This window comes from Drosophila teissieri, chromosome 2R, assembly GCF_016746235.2.
Source record: "Drosophila teissieri strain GT53w chromosome 2R, Prin_Dtei_1.1, whole genome shotgun sequence".
Classification (NCBI taxonomy): Eukaryota; Metazoa; Arthropoda; class Insecta; order Diptera; family Drosophilidae; genus Drosophila; species Drosophila teissieri.
Window position 1 is genome coordinate 22659037 of NC_053030.1, and position 19371 is coordinate 22678407.

Consider the following 19371-nt stretch of genomic DNA (forward strand, 5'->3'; position numbering starts at 1 on the left):
AGCGACGAAAAAGAGCTGGCAGCGCTGTCCGATGAAACAGCAACTCAACTGAACTATCGACAGCGGGCAGTGCTGCCAGACCGTTGGAGCGCTAGCAACAGAAATAACAAAAATTCATTTAATATTTCTTTAGCCACTTGACAGGGCAACCAGCATGAGTGCACAGGAAAAGGCCTTCGAACTGCAGCGCCAGGTGCGCCAGAACGCGCGCGAGTACGAGAGCTCCGTGAAGGACTTGTACTCCTGGGAGCAAGACATCAAAAACAAGGAGAAAGAACTCCAAAAGGCGCCGCATTCTGCCGCCAATAAGGTGAGCTTTAAATTCCCAGAAATTACCAAGTAAACCTAAAACTTTGAATGCAGGATCTGCCAGTGCGCAGCCATGTCAAGTCGGAGAAGTCGCGGAAGGACAGCCCCTCATCCTCGGCGGCCAGCTCACCCACGGAGAAACAGGACTTGCCAGTGGATCCTGTGGCCCAGCAGCACAAGAAGGCCAACGACATCAAGGATCGTGGTAACACCTATGTCAAGCAGGCGGAGTACGAAAAGGCCATCATTGCATACTCCACTGCCATTGCCGTCTATCCCCACGATCCCATATACCACATAAACAGGGCCCTGTGCTACCTAAAACAGGAGCGGTAGGATTGCTTAGAATGTTCTGGAAACTTCTTTACTACATCTTCTGTATCCTTGCAGCTTTGAGCTCTGCGTGGAGGACTGCGAGGCCGCCATTGCGCTAGACAAGCTGTGCGTGAAGGCTTACTACCGGCGAATGCAGGCCAACGAGTCCCTGGGCAACAACATGGAAGCCCTGAAGGATTGCACCACTGTGCTGGCCATCGAGCCCAAGAACATCGAGGCCAAGAAAAGCCTGGCCAGGATCAACGAACGTCTGCGCAAGATTGGTAACTATAATCCAACAATCGATCATTTACTATTAGATATTACCTAGTTAGACAATTTCATTAATTTTAATTATTTAGTAAGCTAGTTTTGAATTATCCTATATCCTCGTTTTCATTGGCTTTCTTACAGCCACCAAAAGTGGGCCAAACTTTACCCCCGATCGTCCTGGCATGATTGACATCTTGCCAATCGACAAGCCGGTTTATAAGCGCTCCAAGAAGGCAATGCGCCGTGTACCCGTTGTAGACGTGGTATCTCCTCGTGGTACTAGCGATGATAACAACAAACTACGCATTTCGGATGAGGACATAGACAAGATATTTAATAGTAATTGCGGCGCAATCGAGGAGGTGAAAAGACCAAGTCCACAGCCGACGCCAGACAAACCAAGTCCACCCAAAGCTGAGGCCATTGCTGCGACCTCCAACGAAACCAAGATTTCGAAGCAGTCTGCGGTCAAAGTAGCTCCAGTCATGGTAGCCCCCAAAGAGACACAGAAGAATACCAAGATTGTGCCTGAATCCGACAGCGAGACTAAGCCAAGTTCACCCAAAAAGGCGGCTGTCGAGGTCTCCAAGGTTCAGACTGCAGTTTCTCCACCAAAGACCACACAACAACGTAGCCCAGAAGTCAAGGCGCCAAATGTCACTGCCATGCAAACTGAAAAAATCGAACAAACATCGAGCAACAACGCAATGCCACCCAGTACAATAGAGGTAGGTTCGCTTAAAAACAAAACCATGCTCTTATTAAAACATATCTTTATGATTTAGCGCTCCTTACCGCCTGCACCCACGGGCACCGCACAGTTCCATGTCACCTGGAAGGAGCTGAGTGGTCCGCAGAAATACCAATACTTAAAGTCCATTGAAGTGCCGAATCTGTGTAAGATCCTGGGAGCAGGCTTCGATTCGGACACGTTCGCGGACCTGCTGCGCACCATTCACGACTACTATGTACCAAATAAGGAGCCAACCACGGCGGCTGTGCTGCTGGAGGTCAGCAAAAATGACGAGTTCACCATTCTGGCCATGCTCATGTCCGCAGAGGAGAAGAAAAGTAGGTGGCAAAACGTAATTCGCATAATTTGGTTTTAATTTCATGAATTTCCCCTTTTCATAGTGGTTTCGTCTATCTGCAACGCCATCAAGAACTGGCCGAACAAGAATCCAGCTGTGCTCGACAACCTCTTCAAGGAATACGGAGTAGCCTAAGCCATGGAATGTTTCAAGTTTAAATGTACTTATGTTGCTTCAAATTGTTAGCTCAAAAACCAACACTAAAATACAACGAGGATGTGTAGATAGGATCCCAATACGTTACGCAGAATGCGAAATGTGTTTATTTCAACGCTTGTTAGATACGCTAAGTTACGCTAGTTACACTCGCTGGGAATTTCTCAGTGTGACTCATGTTTTAGCCTAGTATAGCCGAAAATCCCATATGCAGAAGACCATTTGAGCAAACAAGCCGTTCTTGCCCGACCAGACCATGAATATTGAATAACCAATTGAGTAATACGAATTAGTGTAATTTACATAAATCAGCGCATTAATTCAATCTGCGAAGCCACCTAAAATGGGCCTGCCAGCAAGAACAACAACTCCATTAAGCGACGTTAAGTTGGAAGCGCTGATCAGTCGGTTTATCCGATCCGCGCACATATCATTACAGCGACACCAGTCGCAGGAGCACCAGAAGGGGCCCTCAACCAAGCAGGAGGGGTAAATCTCGGCGAGAGCCGCGGTCCGAGGCACCCGGGCGGCCCACTAATTGCGTGAGAGCTGCTGCACTAAGCACAGGGGCCGGGTTTTACTTAAGCCCATTGTGCCGCCGCTAGTTATAATTTAATTTACATTTTTCTTAACCAACGCGGGCTGCGATTTATCAATTTCTCGCCGCGAGAGAATCCGCGAGAGCGCTTCATCCAGGGTTGTCGCTCCATTTGGCGCCCGGATAGCTGCCAGTCGGGCTGGAGCCATTCGAGTGATGGACTGATGTGTACCCTGTTCTGGCTTTTGATTAGCTTGGCTTTCTGATTTGCTGCTCTCTCAATCAATCATCTCCAATCCAGATACCTATGCTGAACCGCTTTAACAAGCAACATCATTTTGATGTAAGTTAAATCTTTGTTTATATTTTCGATAAATCCCGCCCAGCTGCCGTTCCACGGAGCACGAAGCTCCGAAGCTGCAAGCTGCGATCTCCAAGCCGCGATCGCCAGGCGCAGTGGCAACCCCCGATTGAGCCGCGCTCCGAAGAGACCGATTCCACGAGTCCAAGCGAGCGAGGTGGAACGGGAATCGAGCGAGCTGGGGGCTATCGCTCATTCGAGATTTGCTGCCGAACCGACTTGGTGCAGTCGCTCCGCGGATCCGAGATCGCGGTTAATCGGGGGAATCGAAAGAGGCGGCTAGTTGGCGCGACTTTAGAGGCAGTGCATCGAGTATACGGAGCGTAAAACATCGACTATAACCGACAGCGACACAGTGAAGCCACAGCACAGATTCGTAAACAATCACAGTAACGGCGATTCGTGCGAGTGTAAGTGTAAGTGAGTGTGCCAATGTGTGTGCGACTAATTGGAAGGCGACTTTAGCTAATCCCCGCTAATCCACACCAATCGCAGTGATCAAATCTTTTGGCCAATGCATCTCATCCACTAAGCCAATAATCCACTAGCCAAGCTGGTGATTGAGTTCTGAGTGAAACATGTGCGAACGAAGAGTGATGAGTGTAGAGTGAAGTGGCGATTTCACTGCTGTGACAAGTGTTTGGGCAGCCACTGTGGCGTATACGTAACCCCGAATCTGGCCAAAATCGGTGCACCTATCCACACACATCTGTGTATCCGTACGGCGAGACAATGGGCCCAGCCTCCCACTGGAAATCAAATGGCAATCAGCCGTAGTTCCCCCCACGGTATTCGGTGTTCAATGTTCGGTGGAGTCAAATAAAAATAATGAAACAATAAGAATGCGGCAGAAACGGGTTTCATTCTGCATTATTTATCGCTTTTGTTTGCCGTCGCCAAGTGCACGTCTTCATTCCATTAGTTCGATCGTTATGCTCTCGGTAGCCGGAGATTACTCCGATCTGCGATCTCCGATCTGCGACTATATCTTTGGCTCAGCCAGTGCCAAGCACTCAAAAGCAGCCAAAACAGCCAAAAGCAGCAAAACACACGAGAAGATCGGCGAAATAAAGGCAAACAGCTAAAACGTGTCCCATAGCCCAAAAAGACGCTAGCAGCGAGCCATCGGGCCAAGACATAAAGTCAACCGGTTGGTTTGCTTTTCGAGCACCAGCCACAGTTACTGAAAACAGAAAAAAAATCAGAAAAAAAACAAAAAAATACAGAAATAAAACGGAAAAAACAGAAAATCAGAGAGCAGTATGTAAAATTCAGAAGAAAAAAGTCAAGTCGAGATACTTATAAATAACAATCTAGATGGCGAAGAAGGGGCTCTGGCTCTGACTCTGACTCTGAAAGCTGTTTAGCATAGTTTATTTTGGTGCTAATGGGCGGGGGAGGGGCCGAGATCCGGCTAACTGGAATCGAAGCCGCCGAAAAGCCGAAAAGATGCTAAATATGCGATCAATAACAAATAAGAAATAACAGAAATAACAAATGGAATATTCCATGCCATCCCGATCGGGCACCGACTTTCTTTTCGCCTCTCTCGCATCCGCCACATTTGCATTCCCAATGAAATCCTAAGCGCACTCCACATCCAGTTCACATTTGGGTTGGACCAGTGCCTTATCACTCCTTGAGTGACTCATGCCAAGTGACGCAGTTCCGTTCAGGGATTGAAACACATAGATACATAGATGGAAGTATGCTCTCGACCAGATCACTGCTCCCATATTTGAGCACTTGGTTAGGCAGTCGGTGCTAATTCCCTTTATTGCCGACGGACATCTTGATAAACTCATCTGGACGAGATTTTGGGCTGGGCGGCTGGCTGGTCAAATTGAAGTCATGGGTTCCAGATTTCGGCCATAGTAGAGCGGCGGTGTGCTGGCCATAATTGACTTGTTGGCCGAGTGAATCCCATGCCAATCCAGCGGCAATTAGCACAAAAACAACATACCAACAACGTACCAAATACAATTTATTCATATTTATGGCTCAATTTTACCGCCGCTTACGTGCAATCGTGTTTTTGAGTCGCCGCACGCCATTTGAGAGCACTATAGGTCGCTCGCAGATTTGCTTTATTTGTTTATTGAAATGCTAATAAAACGCTAAATGCGCCGGCATGATGAGATGGCCGATTCAGAGCCTCAGCAGCCTCAAGGATGAGTTTAGGCCACGATACAGTATACAGTCCAAAAGCCCAAGAAACCAAAAGCACCAACTTCCGACTCCGTCACAGAGGCGGCGAAGCACCAATCAATAGTCGGACAGCAGCTACAGGTTTCTTTGGATTTATTTTGTTTTCATTTCTGCTGGCATCTTCAAGTGAAACTCGAGTCACGATCGCGAGTCTGGTTTGAGTTTGAGTTTGGGTTTCGGTTTCGGTGGGGTTTATTTTTAGTTTGCCCTGCCGCCGACTAAATCAAATCACTTGAGCCATTCAGTTTATTGTTATAGGAGGAAGCGTTCTTTATCCGACGGGCAAACAGCCGCGGGACAAGTCTATCCGCACAAACATACATGAAAGCCAAGGCGTTAATTCAATCAAAATCATTGCGACAGCCAGCCATGACAAAGCGAAGGCAAAGTCCCGCCCGGTTCAGAAACCACTTTCGGTCATCGGATCGCACGAGCGAAGAGCTAAAATCGATCCAAGGCTGGCCCCAGACCATTACGAAACCCACAAGTAACCACATGTCACCACATGTCCCCTGAAGTCACCCGAACTCCTCGATTTCGGCCAACTAACGCAGATCCCTCGATATTGCGCATACGCCGCGTGTGCCGAAACACCTTTTGTAGCATACATTTTGGCTTATCTGCTCTGCAATGTGGCCGGGCATTCCAGCCACTTTACTCCGCAAACAACTGGGCTCTGTGTCACTCGGTGCATTCGCATCCACTGCAAATCGGCAGTCACGTGCTCCCTGCAAATTGGCAGACGCTCCACATCGGATGAGCATGAAATGATGATGAAGTCGTGGCGCTCGGTGGCGGATAAGCCCCCTCGCAGACGAGTTGCATCGAAATCGCAGTACTTATCTGGCACTGGTTTCTCTTTTTGCGTTGTTCTGATGCCAGACATCCCAGATATCAACTTGCAGTGTAAACATGTGCATATATTCTGCATCGCAGCAGTCGCATTTGCACGCGGACCTTGTGTTTCTGTGTACTTTCCGACTTGGGGGAGGATTTCTTTGGGTGTTCATGGTGATCTTGTGCCAATTTGCGACTTGAAATCATATAGCCACGTTCTAGAGCTGGAGCAGCCATCTTAAGTAAATTTCATTTTATTTTATTTCAGTTATGAATATGGGATCCCCTTCGGTATCTGTACTTCCCCCACCTTTCTTAGAATTTCGTTCTGTTGTTTCCTTGAACAAATTTTTGTTTAAAACTTGTCACTTCCTGTGGCAATAAAAAAGCATTAGCAAGGGAAACTTTTCGGCGAAATTCCTCAGCTTATCACCGGAAATGATATTTAAATTTCTAAATCATTTAATCCACATTTTTAACGAGATGAAGAAAGGAAAAGGGTTTTTTTTCTGAGCACTGAAATGCTAGATTTAAGCTGACTTTGCTCTACTTCGAGAATGCCAGATAACGTTAATCGTTTTGTACTCAAATCTTTAACATTTCAACATTTCCTTGATGTGCCCAGTTGGCACTTGAAACCCAACCATCACCGCCGGCAATTCATGGTCACATCTCCCTACTCTTTACAGACCCACCAGACGACCACCAGTCATGCTGTAGCCACCGGACAGGATGCTCTGAAGTGACTCGAATATGGACCTTGATTTCTTCGAACTCTGTAAGTAGAAAGCGCCAAAATCGACTGCCAAATCCATTCAATTACCACAAGTGTTTAAGTGTTTGTGCCCGAATCCAAATGGGGTCCTTGCAGTGGCCCCGCCGAAGGCTGGCCCGGCTCTCCTCGTCATTGACAGCCAAAGTGGATACTAGAAATAGATAAGTCGGGGCAGGGGTGCCTCTGGGCCCGCAGCTACTCTTGGCCAGAAAGGGCAACCCACTCTGGGTATCCACATTTATACCCGCCTTTGAGTTTCAAGACACCCATGTTTTGAGCTATGAAGTCGAACACTTAAAACTGCTTTCAATGAAAGTCGAGAACTTTGGCTCTTAAGGAATAAGCGAGAAGGGGATGCAGGATTATGAATATATTACCAAAGGCGAAATACCTAATTTCCAGCAAAAGCTATAAGCATCTGTTCAAAGTATAATTCAAGTATAAATTGATTTATTTTAAAGCTTGTTCATTCCAAACAAAGAGTATCCGAAATGAGCAAGTTATGGATCCAAAGCCAAGGGTTCTGCTCTCGTACACCCACCTACATAGGAGCAGGCGGACTGAGGCAATCAGGATATATGATAGCTGGAACCGTTTAATATATTCCCATACAATTCCGACTGCATGCCACTTGGGCGGCACACGAAAGGAGCAGGTTGTTTGATCAATAACCCGACTCCGGGGTACGGAAGCCCAAATATTTGCACTCCGGCTCTGAATCCGCAGGCCGCAGTCAGTGCCCAGATGTTTCCTGTCCATGTGCGACGTGTCGCGAGTGCCCACAGTGCCCAGTGACTAAGCAAATACAAGAGATAGCCCACAGCCCACCATTTTGGTAGATTGTGGAAGCAGTTTTTGCCAGAAACAGGAGCATTTGCGAAACTATTTAGCGCAGAACAATTGCGCAAACAGTAACTGCGATCCAGAGCCCTGAATGCGATGATCTGCTGCTGGAGTTTCGCCGATCCGAGGGCTCCCATTTTCATTGCGAGCAATTAGGTTTCGTTTTCATCGGCTGTTGTTACCATGCCGATCCGCTGGCAGTGGACTCCATCGTTTGATTATTAGTTTTACGGCCCGTTTCGGGCATTTTCGCTGCTCAGCCAGTTGTGAAGAGTGCATCAACCGTATGCTCGCTCATACGTGCGTTAGATAATTGTTCCATCGGATGCAGCGGATCGCAGCAGCAGCAACTCAGCAGCAGCAGCAACATCAGCAACAGAAGCCCAAGCAGCAGAAGTCGAAGCCGAATTGGGAATCCCATGAGGTCTGCATGGATGCTGGCAGTTAGAGCCAGCTAACTTGGCCATCAGTGCGCGCCAAGCCGCCCAGTGGAGGCAAGCCGCGATTTGGAGTCCTGCAGACGCATCTATTAGCCATCATTAGCTATGGACTATCCCAAGAACCTGAGCGGTAACGCATAAGCATAGCATAATAAAGCGAGTCCCCCAACCGCAGCACCTGCATAAATTACACAATACAACTCACTTTCGGCACGTCAACAATCCGCTTGGCCAAGTATCGATCAAACACAGAGCGGGAATTTGAGGGCTTATCAGCGGCTGCTCCCCGTTTTCCAGTGCCCCGAATCCGCACCGAAAATGAATATTTTTTTGATTTAACTATAATTATCTGCGGACTGGTGGACTGGTGGACTGGTGGAGTGGCTGGTAGACGCCCCCTCAGAAACGTGCCACACTTAATTTCCCCATAATTGAAATGTTTTTCTGCCATTCTGATTTGCAGTCTGAGTAGCTCGCGATTCGCGGACTTTGCTCTACTTCGAAAGATAATAAAATATTGGATGTCAATATTTACCCATTTACTCCTTGCCCCCGCAGCACTGCATATAGAATTTGTATATTTCTCCGGAACGAAACTGGCTACGTGAGAGCCCAATGGCTCCCTACTCCAATAGTAGTAGGTTCCACGTAGTCTTGTAAAAGTAAACCACTATACCTACTACATCTGAGCTCTACATTCAGAACTATTCAGATTTCTTTAGTTTTCCAAGTAATTCCCAAGTAACACTGTGATACACTTTGAGAAATGTATACTGCTTTCTGAAGCAATCTCCTGAACTAATCAGCACGTTTTGCACGGTTGCAGCTCCCCAAGATCTGGATGACACGGATCTGGATCTGCTGGTGCAGGGGGCCTTCGCCGATGGCATCCAGCTAGGGCACAATGGCCACCTGTCTGCCTCCGGAGGATTACACTCCCACATGGAGTCGCCGCACACGCCGCCCATGAACGGCTTAGATGCCCACCTGAGCAACACCGGCCGCGTGGGCAGCACGCCCGTGGCGGCGCAGACCCAGAGCCACGTGCATCCGCAGCTGCCGGAGAGTCCGCCGGACTCGCAGCCCGCCTACAGTCCGCTGGGCGAGGCCCACGGAATGGCCATGCCGCTCCAGCGGGAGCTGATCTACCCGGGCCTGGCGCCCATGCAGCACCAGGCCAGCATGCTGCAGACGGATCTGGGCCAGTACGCCTCTCCGCCGCAGCAGCAACACCACTTTGCGGCTCCGCAGGCCGATGTGCGGATCAAGCACGAGTCCGAGCTCATCATAAACCCGAGCAACTTGCTCGGCCACCAGCAACAGCAGCAGCAGCAGATGCAGCAGCAGCAACAGCAGCAGCAACAGCAGCTGAACGAGCAGATGTTCAACCCACACCAGCAGCACCAGGACGGGATCCTCCAGGACCAGATGCTCTACTACGACAACGGAGCCGGGGCGGGGATGTACGCGTCCGGCAGCTACCAGAACCTGTCCACCTGCACCCTGACCTCCGCCCTGGGGCTGGGGGATCGCGTCCAGGTGATCGGCACCAGCCAGTTGTCCCTGAACCGCGTGTCCGCTCCCTCGACGCCCGTGCACTCCTTGTCGCGCAAGCGCAAGATGTCCACGCAGCTGGATTGCCCGGAGTTTGCCAGTGCTCCCAAGGTGGATGCGGGCCTGCAGATGAGTCCCCTGCGCTCCTCCCACCACTCGCTGGCCACGCCCACGCCGGCGCCCTCCCACTGCTCCGCCTCCGTCTCGCCAGCCCTGTCCGCCGTGAACTCCCAGGCGGACAACAGCCTGGACGGACAGCCGGGCGGCGTGCCCACAGGTTCCGGTTCGGGTTCGGGATCCGGCAGCGAGGCGGGCGATCCGGCGGGGGGCCAGTGCATCCGGTTCAATGGCTTCCAGCCGGAGAACTGGCACAAGCTGTTCGACCAGAGCCTCCAGGAGCTGTCTGTGATCTACTACCGCGTGGACGCGGACAAGGGCTTCAACTTCAGCGTCTCGGACGACGCGTACGTGTGCCAGAAGAAGAACCACTTCCAGGTTACTTGCCATGCGCGCCTCCAGGGCGATGCCAAATTCGTGAAGACACCGTCCGGCTTCGAGAAAATCAAATCCTTCCACTTGCATTTCTACGGCGTCAAGTTCGAGGCGCCCAACCAGACGATCCGCGTGGAGCAGAGCCAGTCGGATCGCTCCAAGAAGGCCTTCCATCCCGTTCCGTGAGTACATATAATATAGTAGCTATATATATCTGTATTTATCATATAACAACTCCTTCCACAGCATCGATCTCCAGAAGCACATCGTCAGCAAGATCACCGTGGGGCGCCTGCACTTCTCGGAGACGACGAACAACAACATGCGCAAGAAGGGTCGTCCCAATCCGGAGCAGCGCTTCTTCCAGCTGGTGGTGGGTCTGCATGTGCACACGATCTCCGGTAACTTCCCGGTGGTGAGTCACGGCAGCGAGAAGATCATCGTGCGTGCCTCCAATCCGGGTCAGTTCGAGTCCGACGTGGATCTGTGCTGGCAGCGAGGCCTGACCCCGGAGTCCGTCTTCCACACGGGCCGCGTGGGCATCAACACGGATCGGCCGGACGAGAGCCTGGTGGTCCACGGAAACCTCAAGGTGTCCGGCCACATTGTCCAGCCGAGCGACAGTCGCGCCAAGCAGGAGATCGGCGAGCTGGACACCTCCGTGCAGCTGCGCAACCTGCAGAAGATCCGGATAGTGCGCTACCGCTACATGCCGGAGTTCGCCGTGCACTCGGGTCTCCGGCGGGAGAGCGACACCCGGGAGATCGAGGACACCGGCGTGATTGCGCAGGAGGTGCGCGAGGTCATTCCGGACGCGGTGCAAGAGGCTGGCAGCGTGGTGCTGCCCAACGGAAACGTGATTGAGAAATTCCTGCTGGTCAACAAGGTGGGACACCATCCCCAATGCCTTTAATTCCCTACTAACCTTCGAACCCTTCTCAAGGACCGCATCCTGATGGAGAACATCGGAGCCGTGAAGGAGCTGTGCAAGGTGACCTGCTCGCTGGAGACGCGCATCGAGCACCTGGAGCGTGCCAACATCGGCCAAAACAGCCAGCAACTGCGTGCCAAGGATCTGCTGGAGCCGCGCTGCATCCTGCCGGAGCGAGCAGCCATCACGTCCTACGGCAGTCGGCGCGACGGCTACGAGGTCTGCTCCAGCCGCTCCCTGCAGATCGTCATCTTCCTGCTGATCATCGTAATGGCAGCCTGGTAAGTTGCAACTCGGAGCAACATCCTGCCGGGGAAGCATAGAAAATAACCACCTTTTCCACATCCTGCAGCCTCGCGGCGGTGTCCACTCTGTACTTCGTGGAGCACAACAAGCAGCAGCAGGCGGACGGCTTCTTTGGCGCGGGCATGTTCCGCCAGGAGGCGGGTCCAACGCACCTGAGCGACGAGGAGCGCCACTACTTCCACAACCTGCACACGCTCTTCAAGAACAAGACGCACGGACCCTGGCCCATTCGACAGATGTACGCCACCAGCACCTCGCGTCCGCCCGGATCCCGCCCAGCCGAGGAGGAGGCGGAGGATCTGGCTGCGGTGCTGACCAAGCCACAGGTGTCCTCTGGCCAGCAGCAGCAGCAGAGTCTCAAGCACGGGGTCATCACGACGACGGCACCGCGATTCAGCAACAAGACCATCAGCAGCAAAAAGGGCAAGTGGCCGCCCACCCAGGAGGTGCTGCGTCAGGCGGCGGGTCAGAAGCTGCACCTACCTCAGCCGGTACATGTGGTTCCTGCTGCTCCAGCGAAGGCTCCTCCAGCTGCCCTGAACGACACAGTGGCCTCCACGGAGAAGCCGCCCCAGGCCATTCCGCTGCCTCAGGACTTTGAGAATAACTCCATCGACATCGATGCCCAGCAGAAGCAGTCCCAGCTGAAGCTGCACGAGCACATCGTGGTAGTGGGCACCATCGCCAGTCCCGCCTCCGATGCCTATGATTCCAATTCTCCTTCCGCCGCCGCACATCCCATTCGCAAATTCAATCCTGGAACCGTCTACACCCACGTCTACAAGACGGTATCGCCCCCAACGGCCAATCTGGCACTGACCACCAACAAGGTGAGCACCGAGTCCGCCCAGAGTCCACTAGCCCAAGCTCTGGACGTGCCGCCACCGGCTCTTCCCGTGAGAAACAGCAGCGACAATCCCGATGCCCTGGACCTGCAGAACCTGAGCAACACCAACGAGTCAGTGGACAACCCCATCACCCAGGTGTTCGGATTCGAATACCAGGAGGCGGGCTTGCGGGAATCCAATCTGGGCCGGCGGTCTGCCAGTCAGCGGAGTCTGGAATGGATCAGGCAGAAGGCCATCAAGACGGCCATCTTCGGGCAGCCGGCGGAGTGCAATGGGGATGAGTCGGTTAGCGACAATTGTCAGGTAAGCCTTAGCTGGAATGATGCACATCAAGTGGCTATAACATGCTCTCCTCTCCAGTCCGTCTGCTTTGAGGAACTGCCGCCAACTCAGCCTCAGCCAGACAACGTGGATGCTAATGTGAAGGAGCAGCACGTGGAGGACGATCTGCAGTCGGCGGAGGAGCAGGAACACGATCCGGACATCGTAGAAACCCAACCCGCTGCCTTGATAGGCAATGAGACCTCCGCCGTTCTGGAGGCCCAGCCGGGATTCCTGGGCAAGAGCTCACACAGCACCGACGCCCTGACCAAGAAGTTTCCCCAGCAGACGGAAACGGTGGCAGCAGACCGAGCCAAGGACGATCCCGTCTACCGCCTGGTGCAGTCCGCCTCTGGGCAGGATCAGGCGCCCAAGCCCGACGAGTCCGTGCTGCCGCCCTTCCAGCTGGACTGCTGGAGTGTGTCCAGTTGCGTCCTGGCGGCCCAGTACAACCACACCATTGACGTGGAGCAGTTCTGTCCCACCCTGGGCAGTTACCTCAATGTCAGCTATGTGGTTCCGGTCTCGCGATATCTGCAGGCCAGTAGTCTGGAGCTCCATCTGAGGTTAGTTGAGGATTCTTTAAGAGAAGTATCTGAATTTGCTAAGATAGTATCTCAAAGATACAGTTACTACTCTCCATCACAAGTACAAGGAGTGTTAATGAATCCTTCACAATCATATCTTAAAAACACCTTCTATATCCAACAGCTCCAACAAGCCGCTGCAGTGGTCCATCTGCGTCGATGAGGATCAGGCCAAGCCGAGTGCCAACGCCCAGCTGAACGAGGACGATGAGCCCGAGTCCACCAGCGGAGTGAAGATCCTCAAGCAGCAGGGCAAGAACAAACTGAGCCTGGCCCTGGATCTTCCCGCCCGTGGCTACTTCCTACGGGAGTTCATGCTCCGCGCCAGCCACGACCTAGAGCAGGTGGGTTATCCGGGCTCATTCCCGCAAAATCCAGCGACTCTAGCCATCTTTTTTTTGCAGCAAAAACTGTGCGACGACAACGCTCACCTGGCAAACCCCATACTCCAGTACAACTTTAGGATCGTAAGAGAATGTGATTAGTATACAGCTTAATTTATGGCACGGACCGAATCTGAACTCCAAAGTATGTGGTGTGCTGCATGTTTCGATGTTGCGGATGTGTCCTGGCACCCAACGCGGAAAAATCGTTTGAATTAGGAAAATTCAAAAATTAAATAATCAAAAACTGTTGATCAGCGAGCGGAAGTTGAAAATGAATACATTTATACGTATAGAAAACAAATCATCAATAAATGCAAAACAATTATCGACCATTTAAATAAAATATGTAGAGAAATCTTTTAAGACCGTCTTTTAATACGATTCCTACTAGTCCTGTAAAACATTCCTAGGAATCCAAAACTTATATTTTCGAAAGTCAATACAAGATACTATTATTAAGCTCATAAACCATTTTATAGAGAACACAGAAACATATGTACGTGATAATAATGCACTTTACTATTAAACAAAAGGGAAACTTAACATATAACCGACCGGCGATTCTCTAAACGGCGAACGGCTGGTCCTTGCCATCCTCGTGGTACTTGATGTATGTTTCCCCGTGGGTAAAGTCCTTGGTTCCCTCCAGGCGACCACGGGGCGGGGCCTTCTCGTAGTCGAAGGCCTTCTCGGACTTGCCGAACAGCTGGTTGGCCATCTCGATGTCCTCGCGGTACTTGCCCACGACCACCTTCTTTCCAGTGAGTGGGTCCGTTATGTCACCCAGCGGATAGACCACTTTTTCCACGTTGTGCGTGATGAGGCGGGTGAGGCGCTCGGGGAGTTCCCGTATCAGGACCACGTCCCCGGTCTTGCACACCTTCTGCGGATCGTGGGCGAAGAAGAACTCGTCCTTTTTGAAGTACTGCGAGTAAAGTAGATGAAAGTATATGAAATCTCCTGAGGCGAGAATTATGTATGTTTTGCTGACCATATTCAGGTTCTTGTCCAGCTCCATGCGGCGAATGCGGATCTTGGAGGCATTCTGCTTGATGCAGGGCATGCACTGGCCCATTAGAAGGAGTCCTCGCCTCGACATTACGCTACAAGACTTTAATTTAAAAGTTTAGAAAAATAAACAACCGGTTGAAAGCGACAGCTGGTCGATCACTCGCGATAGTATCGATATCAATATTTGGGTTGAAAATATAAGTTCTTCTTCTTATGCAGCTGTTTTAGATTTCAAAATTCCCGCCAATTGCAATCAGCATGCAAGTCCCGTTAGAAAGTAGGGAAGGTTGACTTTTCATAATGATAAGCAAGTGGATCCTTGGACAAAACTTTTGCACTTTATTATTAACAAATTAGGAGCTATGAACAACTTAATTTCTAAATGAAATGCTAGTAAGAACGAACTAACCAATAATTAAAAACGCTTACTCTAAACTAATATGCATTCAAATTTATTTTATTTTCAAATAATACAAATTGTTAATTAAAAATGTATTTAACAGATTGACTCACGAAGACATATCGCAAGGTTCCCACGATATCGATATCTGCATGCAATGCAGTGCTGCGCAAAGCTATCGTCGCACTTATCGATAGACCGCGCGCTCCACGTGTTTTTCGTTCATTTTCTCGCAGCGCGCAACACGTGCGGAGGTTTCTCTCCGTCTATTAGTGCATTTAGCAGAAAACGTAGATAAAATGGCCGACGTGGGTAAGTCTCAAAAGTGATAAATTAAAAGAGGCCCCAATTAAACGGATAATGCGCCCACAGAAGTACGCAAGGAGAAGAAAAAGAAGAAGATCAAGGAGGAGCCCTTGGACGGCGATGACATTGGCACGCTGCAGAAGCAGGGCAACTTCCAGATCAAGCCCTCCTCCAAGATCGCCGAGCTGGACACCTCGCAATGGCCGCTGCTCCTGAAGAACTTCGACAAGCTGAACATCCGTTCCAACCACTACACTCCGCTGGCTCACGGATCGTCGCCCCTGAACCGCGACATCAAGGAGTACATGAAGACGGGCTTCATCAACCTGGACAAGCCCTCCAACCCCAGCTCTCACGAGGTGGTGGCCTGGATCAAGAAGATCCTCAAGGTGGAAAAGACGGGCCACTCCGGCACTCTGGATCCCAAAGTCACGGGTAAGTAAAGCGCGTGTTCGCCTCCCCCCGTACAAACCTAACCTCACTGTGTGCCGCGTGTTTTTTTTTTCTGGCAGGTTGCCTGATTGTCTGCATCGACAGGGCCACCCGACTGGTAAAGTCCCAGCAGAGCGCCGGTAAGGAGTACGTGGCCATCTTCAAGCTGCACGGAGCCGTGGAGTCGGTGGCCAAGGTGCGTCAGGGTCTGGAGAAGCTGCGCGGTGCCCTCTTCCAGCGACCTCCGCTCATCTCCGCCGTAAAGCGTCAGTTGCGCGTTCGTACTGTCTATGACAGCAAGCTGTTGGACTACGATGAAAGCCGCAATATGGGTAAGTCAGAAATTTCGTTTGTCTACTTTCGTCCAGAGCTGGTGCGTCGCTGCTGGATTCGTTTATCCTGCAGAGGTTCAGCCCGCTCAAGCCAGTGAAACACCAGTATTTGCCTAACTACGCAAATGCACAACGTAATTGTTAAAACCTCGTCTTTTTCTCTCCTCCAATTCTGCCTACTCACGTGCTCAGGTGTTTTTTGGGTTAGTTGTGAGGCCGGTTCCTATATCCGTACCATGTGCGTGCATTTGGGTCTCGTACTGGGTGTCGGTGGCCAGATGTTGGAGCTCCGTCGTGTCCGCTCGGGCATTCAGTCTGAGCGCGATGGCATGGTGACCATGCACGATGTTTTGGACGCCATGTGGCTGTACGAAAACCACAAGGACGAGTCTATGCTGCGACGTGTGATCAAGCCGCTCGAAGGTCTGCTGGTCAACCACAAGCGCATCATTATGAAGGACAGCTCGGTAAGTTTGGGAACTGGGTTTTTACGAACTACCCCATGATATTAAGCCGGCAGGTGCTTGCAAACCCCACGGGCACCTGTGACTATGATTGGGAACAACAAAGCTGCTGATGTGTGTATGTTGGGCAGCGCTGTTATCCTGCGCGCTTGACAAAGAATATTCGGTCGACATTTCCTCCGGCAAAACCCCCTTATGATGTCAACTAACAGCCACTTCTTTCTCCAGGTCAACGCCGTTTGCTATGGTGCCAAGATTACATTGCCAGGTGTCCTGCGCTACGAGGACGGCATCGAGATCGATCAGGAGATCGTCATTTGCACCACCAAGGGTGAGGCCATTTGCCTGGCCATCGCCCTCATGACCACAGCCACCATGGCCTCCTGTGACCATGGTGTGGTGGCCAAGATCAAGCGAGTGATCATGGAGCGCGACACATACCCACGCAAGTGGGGATTGGGCCCAAAGGCGTCGGCCAAGAAGGCGCTCATTGCCGCCGGCAAGCTAGACAAGTTCGGAAGGCCCAATGAAAACACACCGAAGGAGTGGCTGACTGGTTATGTCGACTACAATGCCAAGAAGGCAGCAGCTCAAGAAGTTACCCCCTCGAATGGCTCCAGTGAACCCAGCAAAGTATGTTTTTGAAATTGATTTCATTCCGCTGCTAGTTACTAACTAAATGTGTTTCTACAGCGCAAGTTAAGCACCTCCAGCGTTGAGGAAACTGCGGCGGTCGCGGGATCCGACGAGACTCCTTCCAAGGACAAAAAGAAGAAGAAGAAGAAGCACAAGGGCGATGAGGAGGCCCCAGAAGCTGCTGAGGAGGAGGCAGAGCCAGTAGAGAAGGAGAAGAAAAAGAAGAAGAAGAAGGACAAGGATAGGGAGAAAGACGAAGCTCAGGAATAGAAATCTATAGTTTCTGTAGGATTAGGTTTTAAAGAGAACTCTACGCTTTTTTGTAGAGCCACCTACCAATTGCTAGCTGTTAGGTTTAAGGAGTGTTTTTATGTGTAGAAGTGCATACAAATTACAAATGCATTTAAGTGACATTCGCAATGCAATAAATTGTATATTTTATTGTGGAACTCTTTTGCTAGTTTTTTAAGGACTCAGCTTTTCTTTAGGTTTTTCAGTTAGAAAGGCAGGGCTCTGCAGACTAAAGGTGAGTTTCATATTACATATTTGAGTGCCTTCAAGTGTGGCTTTCCTTTTCGTTATCTGATGAGCATTAACTTTCGCCCCTATCTGAAATTGAAACTTCTCATGTTGAATGCGAGATTGGTCTTACTGAAAATAACGCAAAATAGGAAAGCTCATTTGAGTTGCTTGATTATCTGCTAACCTCTTATTAACTAAATTGTTGTTTCCATTTCTTGTAGCTTGGAATTCTGCTCAAAGGACAAAGTGGAGTGACAGTGAGCATAAGGTAAATCTCAATTTGATTACCTTTTTTTACATTGTAATAGTTCTGATGAGCATTAACTTTCGCCCCTATCTGAAATTGAAACTTCTCTTGTTGAATGCGAGATTGGTCTTACTGAAAAACTAAAAACTATAAAAACGTTGGCTATCTTCGTCTGAATCCAATATAATTCAAATCCAACATCTATTTACAGATCAGCGGGACAAAATCAATAAACGTGCTTCGAATAAACATAGGAATTAAGGTAAGACCACATTCATTTAAAATTTACTAATTCTTATGATGAGCATTAACTTTCGCCCCTATCTGAAATTGAAACTTCTCCTGTTGAATGCGAGATTGGTCTTACTGAAAAAAAAAATTCGCTTAAAAACAACGAAAATTTGTTTGCACGTACTTTAACCCAATTATTTTTATTCTCTTTACAGACTGGTTACATGTGATGCCATATATATGGGACTGCTTTTTCAATAAAAGAGGTAAATATTAAATTACTAAATGTTACTAAAGAGTTTTTTAAATGATGAGCATTAACTTTCGCCCCTATCTGAAATTGAAACTTCTCCTGTTGAATGCGAGATTGGTCTTACTGAAATGCCTCACATGTAAAAACAAGCCTCAATTTTTTCAATTGCATTTCTAAATAAGGGTTACTATCTATTTTCAGATGGGTTCATCAAGAGATTTATTGAAAAAAATTGAATACCACAGGAATCTATAAAGGTAAATATACTTAAAACGAACTATTTTTTTTTTACGAGAATCTTTCGTTCTGTTACAAAACCTTTAAATCTTACCTGATGTAAAAAAAAAACTGAAATATGTGGCATGATTTTCACATTAACCGCAACAAATCCTACTCCAATAGGTCCTACTGACAATTCTCACAAAACTAATGCACTTGCCCAATATAATAACAACCTTGCCTAACAATTGACTCTCGTTTGCCTTTTCAGTTCGCATGGCATGTTGTTGAGACAACAAGGTAAATAAAAAAGCTCATTTGAAAAGTTTCTAGTGAAAATGATGAAAAGAAAAAAATGAATTATGTGGCATGATTTTCACATTAACCGCAACAAATCCTACTCCAATAGGTCCTACTGAATGTTTTCACAAGAAACTAAATGTGTGATTTAACCAGACTTTATTCTAAATGAAGTATTTCTTCTAATTGCAGTTGTGCTTTTGGCGACTTTCCACCGACCTTGCTACAATTTAATTCCCTTGCATGCACTTTTTCAGGTACAGCACTGCCCAAAACATCATATTGTTAGAATCCTTCGAAAATCAAATAAAAGAAACAAAAGCACGTGACTTCTTTTTAATTGGACTAGGTCATGCGTGCTCATAACCTAAAACACAGCTGAAATCTTTGGCCTGCTTGTTTTGGGCGGGCAATCGTGGGTCAGGGGTGCGAAAAAGCGCGCAAGAA

General features: G+C 49.4%; 4 protein-coding genes, 1 long non-coding RNA gene and 5 other non-coding genes across 14 annotated transcripts; 9 read left to right on the top strand and 1 right to left on the bottom strand.

The window, feature by feature from the left end:
• The first annotated feature begins 3 nt into the window (after positions 1-3).
• Positions 4-2238, top strand: LOC122613192 (RNA polymerase II-associated protein 3). Its single transcript, XM_043787247.1, has 6 exons — positions 4-310; positions 364-641; positions 700-908; positions 1039-1625; positions 1683-1968; positions 2032-2238. Exons 1-6 carry the CDS (start codon positions 155-157, stop codon positions 2121-2123), a joined length of 1608 nt encoding a protein of 535 aa, XP_043643182.1. The 5' UTR covers positions 4-154; the 3' UTR covers positions 2124-2238.
• A 137-nt stretch (positions 2239-2375) lies between these two features.
• On the top strand, positions 2376-13926 carry LOC122613190. Of its 4 annotated transcripts, none has more exons than XM_043787243.1 (9): positions 2376-3025; positions 6778-6866; positions 8973-10374; positions 10439-11078; positions 11136-11404; positions 11476-12580; positions 12638-13164; positions 13310-13529; positions 13590-13926. In XM_043787243.1, the coding sequence occupies exons 2-9, from the start codon at positions 6842-6844 to the stop codon at positions 13668-13670; spliced, it is 4269 nt and encodes a 1422-aa protein (XP_043643178.1). In that variant the 5' UTR covers positions 2376-3025; positions 6778-6841; the 3' UTR covers positions 13671-13926. The 4 variants fall into 4 exon arrangements, with proteins under 4 accessions (XP_043643178.1, XP_043643174.1, XP_043643177.1 ...); XM_043787239.1 differs by lacking the exon at positions 2376-3025 and adding an exon at positions 3051-3463; XM_043787242.1 differs by lacking the exon at positions 2376-3025 and adding an exon at positions 3051-3459.
• A 140-nt stretch (positions 13927-14066) lies between these two features.
• LOC122614254 (28S ribosomal protein S17, mitochondrial) lies at positions 14067-14754 on the bottom strand. The gene is made up of 2 exons (XM_043788789.1): positions 14563-14754; positions 14067-14496 (listed from the first exon to the last, which is right to left on the bottom strand). The coding sequence occupies exons 1-2, from the start codon at positions 14668-14670 to the stop codon at positions 14137-14139; spliced, it is 468 nt and encodes a 155-aa protein (XP_043644724.1). The 5' UTR covers positions 14671-14754; the 3' UTR covers positions 14067-14136.
• Positions 14755-15168: 414 nt separating this feature from the next.
• Positions 15169-17601, top strand: LOC122612662 (H/ACA ribonucleoprotein complex subunit 4). Its single transcript, XM_043786411.1, has 6 exons — positions 15169-15294; positions 15355-15723; positions 15801-16052; positions 16245-16519; positions 16745-17149; positions 17210-17601. The coding sequence occupies exons 1-6, from the start codon at positions 15282-15284 to the stop codon at positions 17420-17422; spliced, it is 1527 nt and encodes a 508-aa protein (XP_043642346.1). The 5' UTR covers positions 15169-15281; the 3' UTR covers positions 17423-17601.
• Positions 16550-16689, top strand: LOC122615388. The gene has a single exon (XR_006325837.1). It is a non-coding gene; the product is annotated as a small nucleolar RNA snoR639/H1 (small nucleolar RNA).
• Positions 17602-17700: 99 nt separating the features above from the next.
• Positions 17701-19248, top strand: LOC122612663. Of its 2 annotated transcripts, XR_006325643.1 has the most exons (5): positions 17701-17942; positions 18133-18183; positions 18368-18418; positions 18607-18924; positions 19117-19248. It is a non-coding gene; the product is annotated as an uncharacterized LOC122612663 (long non-coding RNA). The 2 variants fall into 2 exon arrangements; XR_006325644.1 differs by lacking the exon at positions 18133-18183.
• Positions 17729-17816, top strand: LOC122615390. The gene has a single exon (XR_006325839.1). It is a non-coding gene; the product is annotated as a small nucleolar RNA Me28S-Gm1083 (small nucleolar RNA).
• Positions 17982-18065, top strand: LOC122615393. The gene has a single exon (XR_006325842.1). It is a non-coding gene; the product is annotated as a small nucleolar RNA Me28S-Gm1083 (small nucleolar RNA).
• LOC122615391 lies at positions 18213-18300 on the top strand. Its single transcript, XR_006325840.1, has one exon. It is a non-coding gene; the product is annotated as a small nucleolar RNA Me28S-Gm1083 (small nucleolar RNA).
• LOC122615392 lies at positions 18454-18540 on the top strand. The gene has a single exon (XR_006325841.1). It is a non-coding gene; the product is annotated as a small nucleolar RNA Me28S-Gm1083 (small nucleolar RNA).
• Positions 19249-19371: the final 123 nt, after the last annotated feature.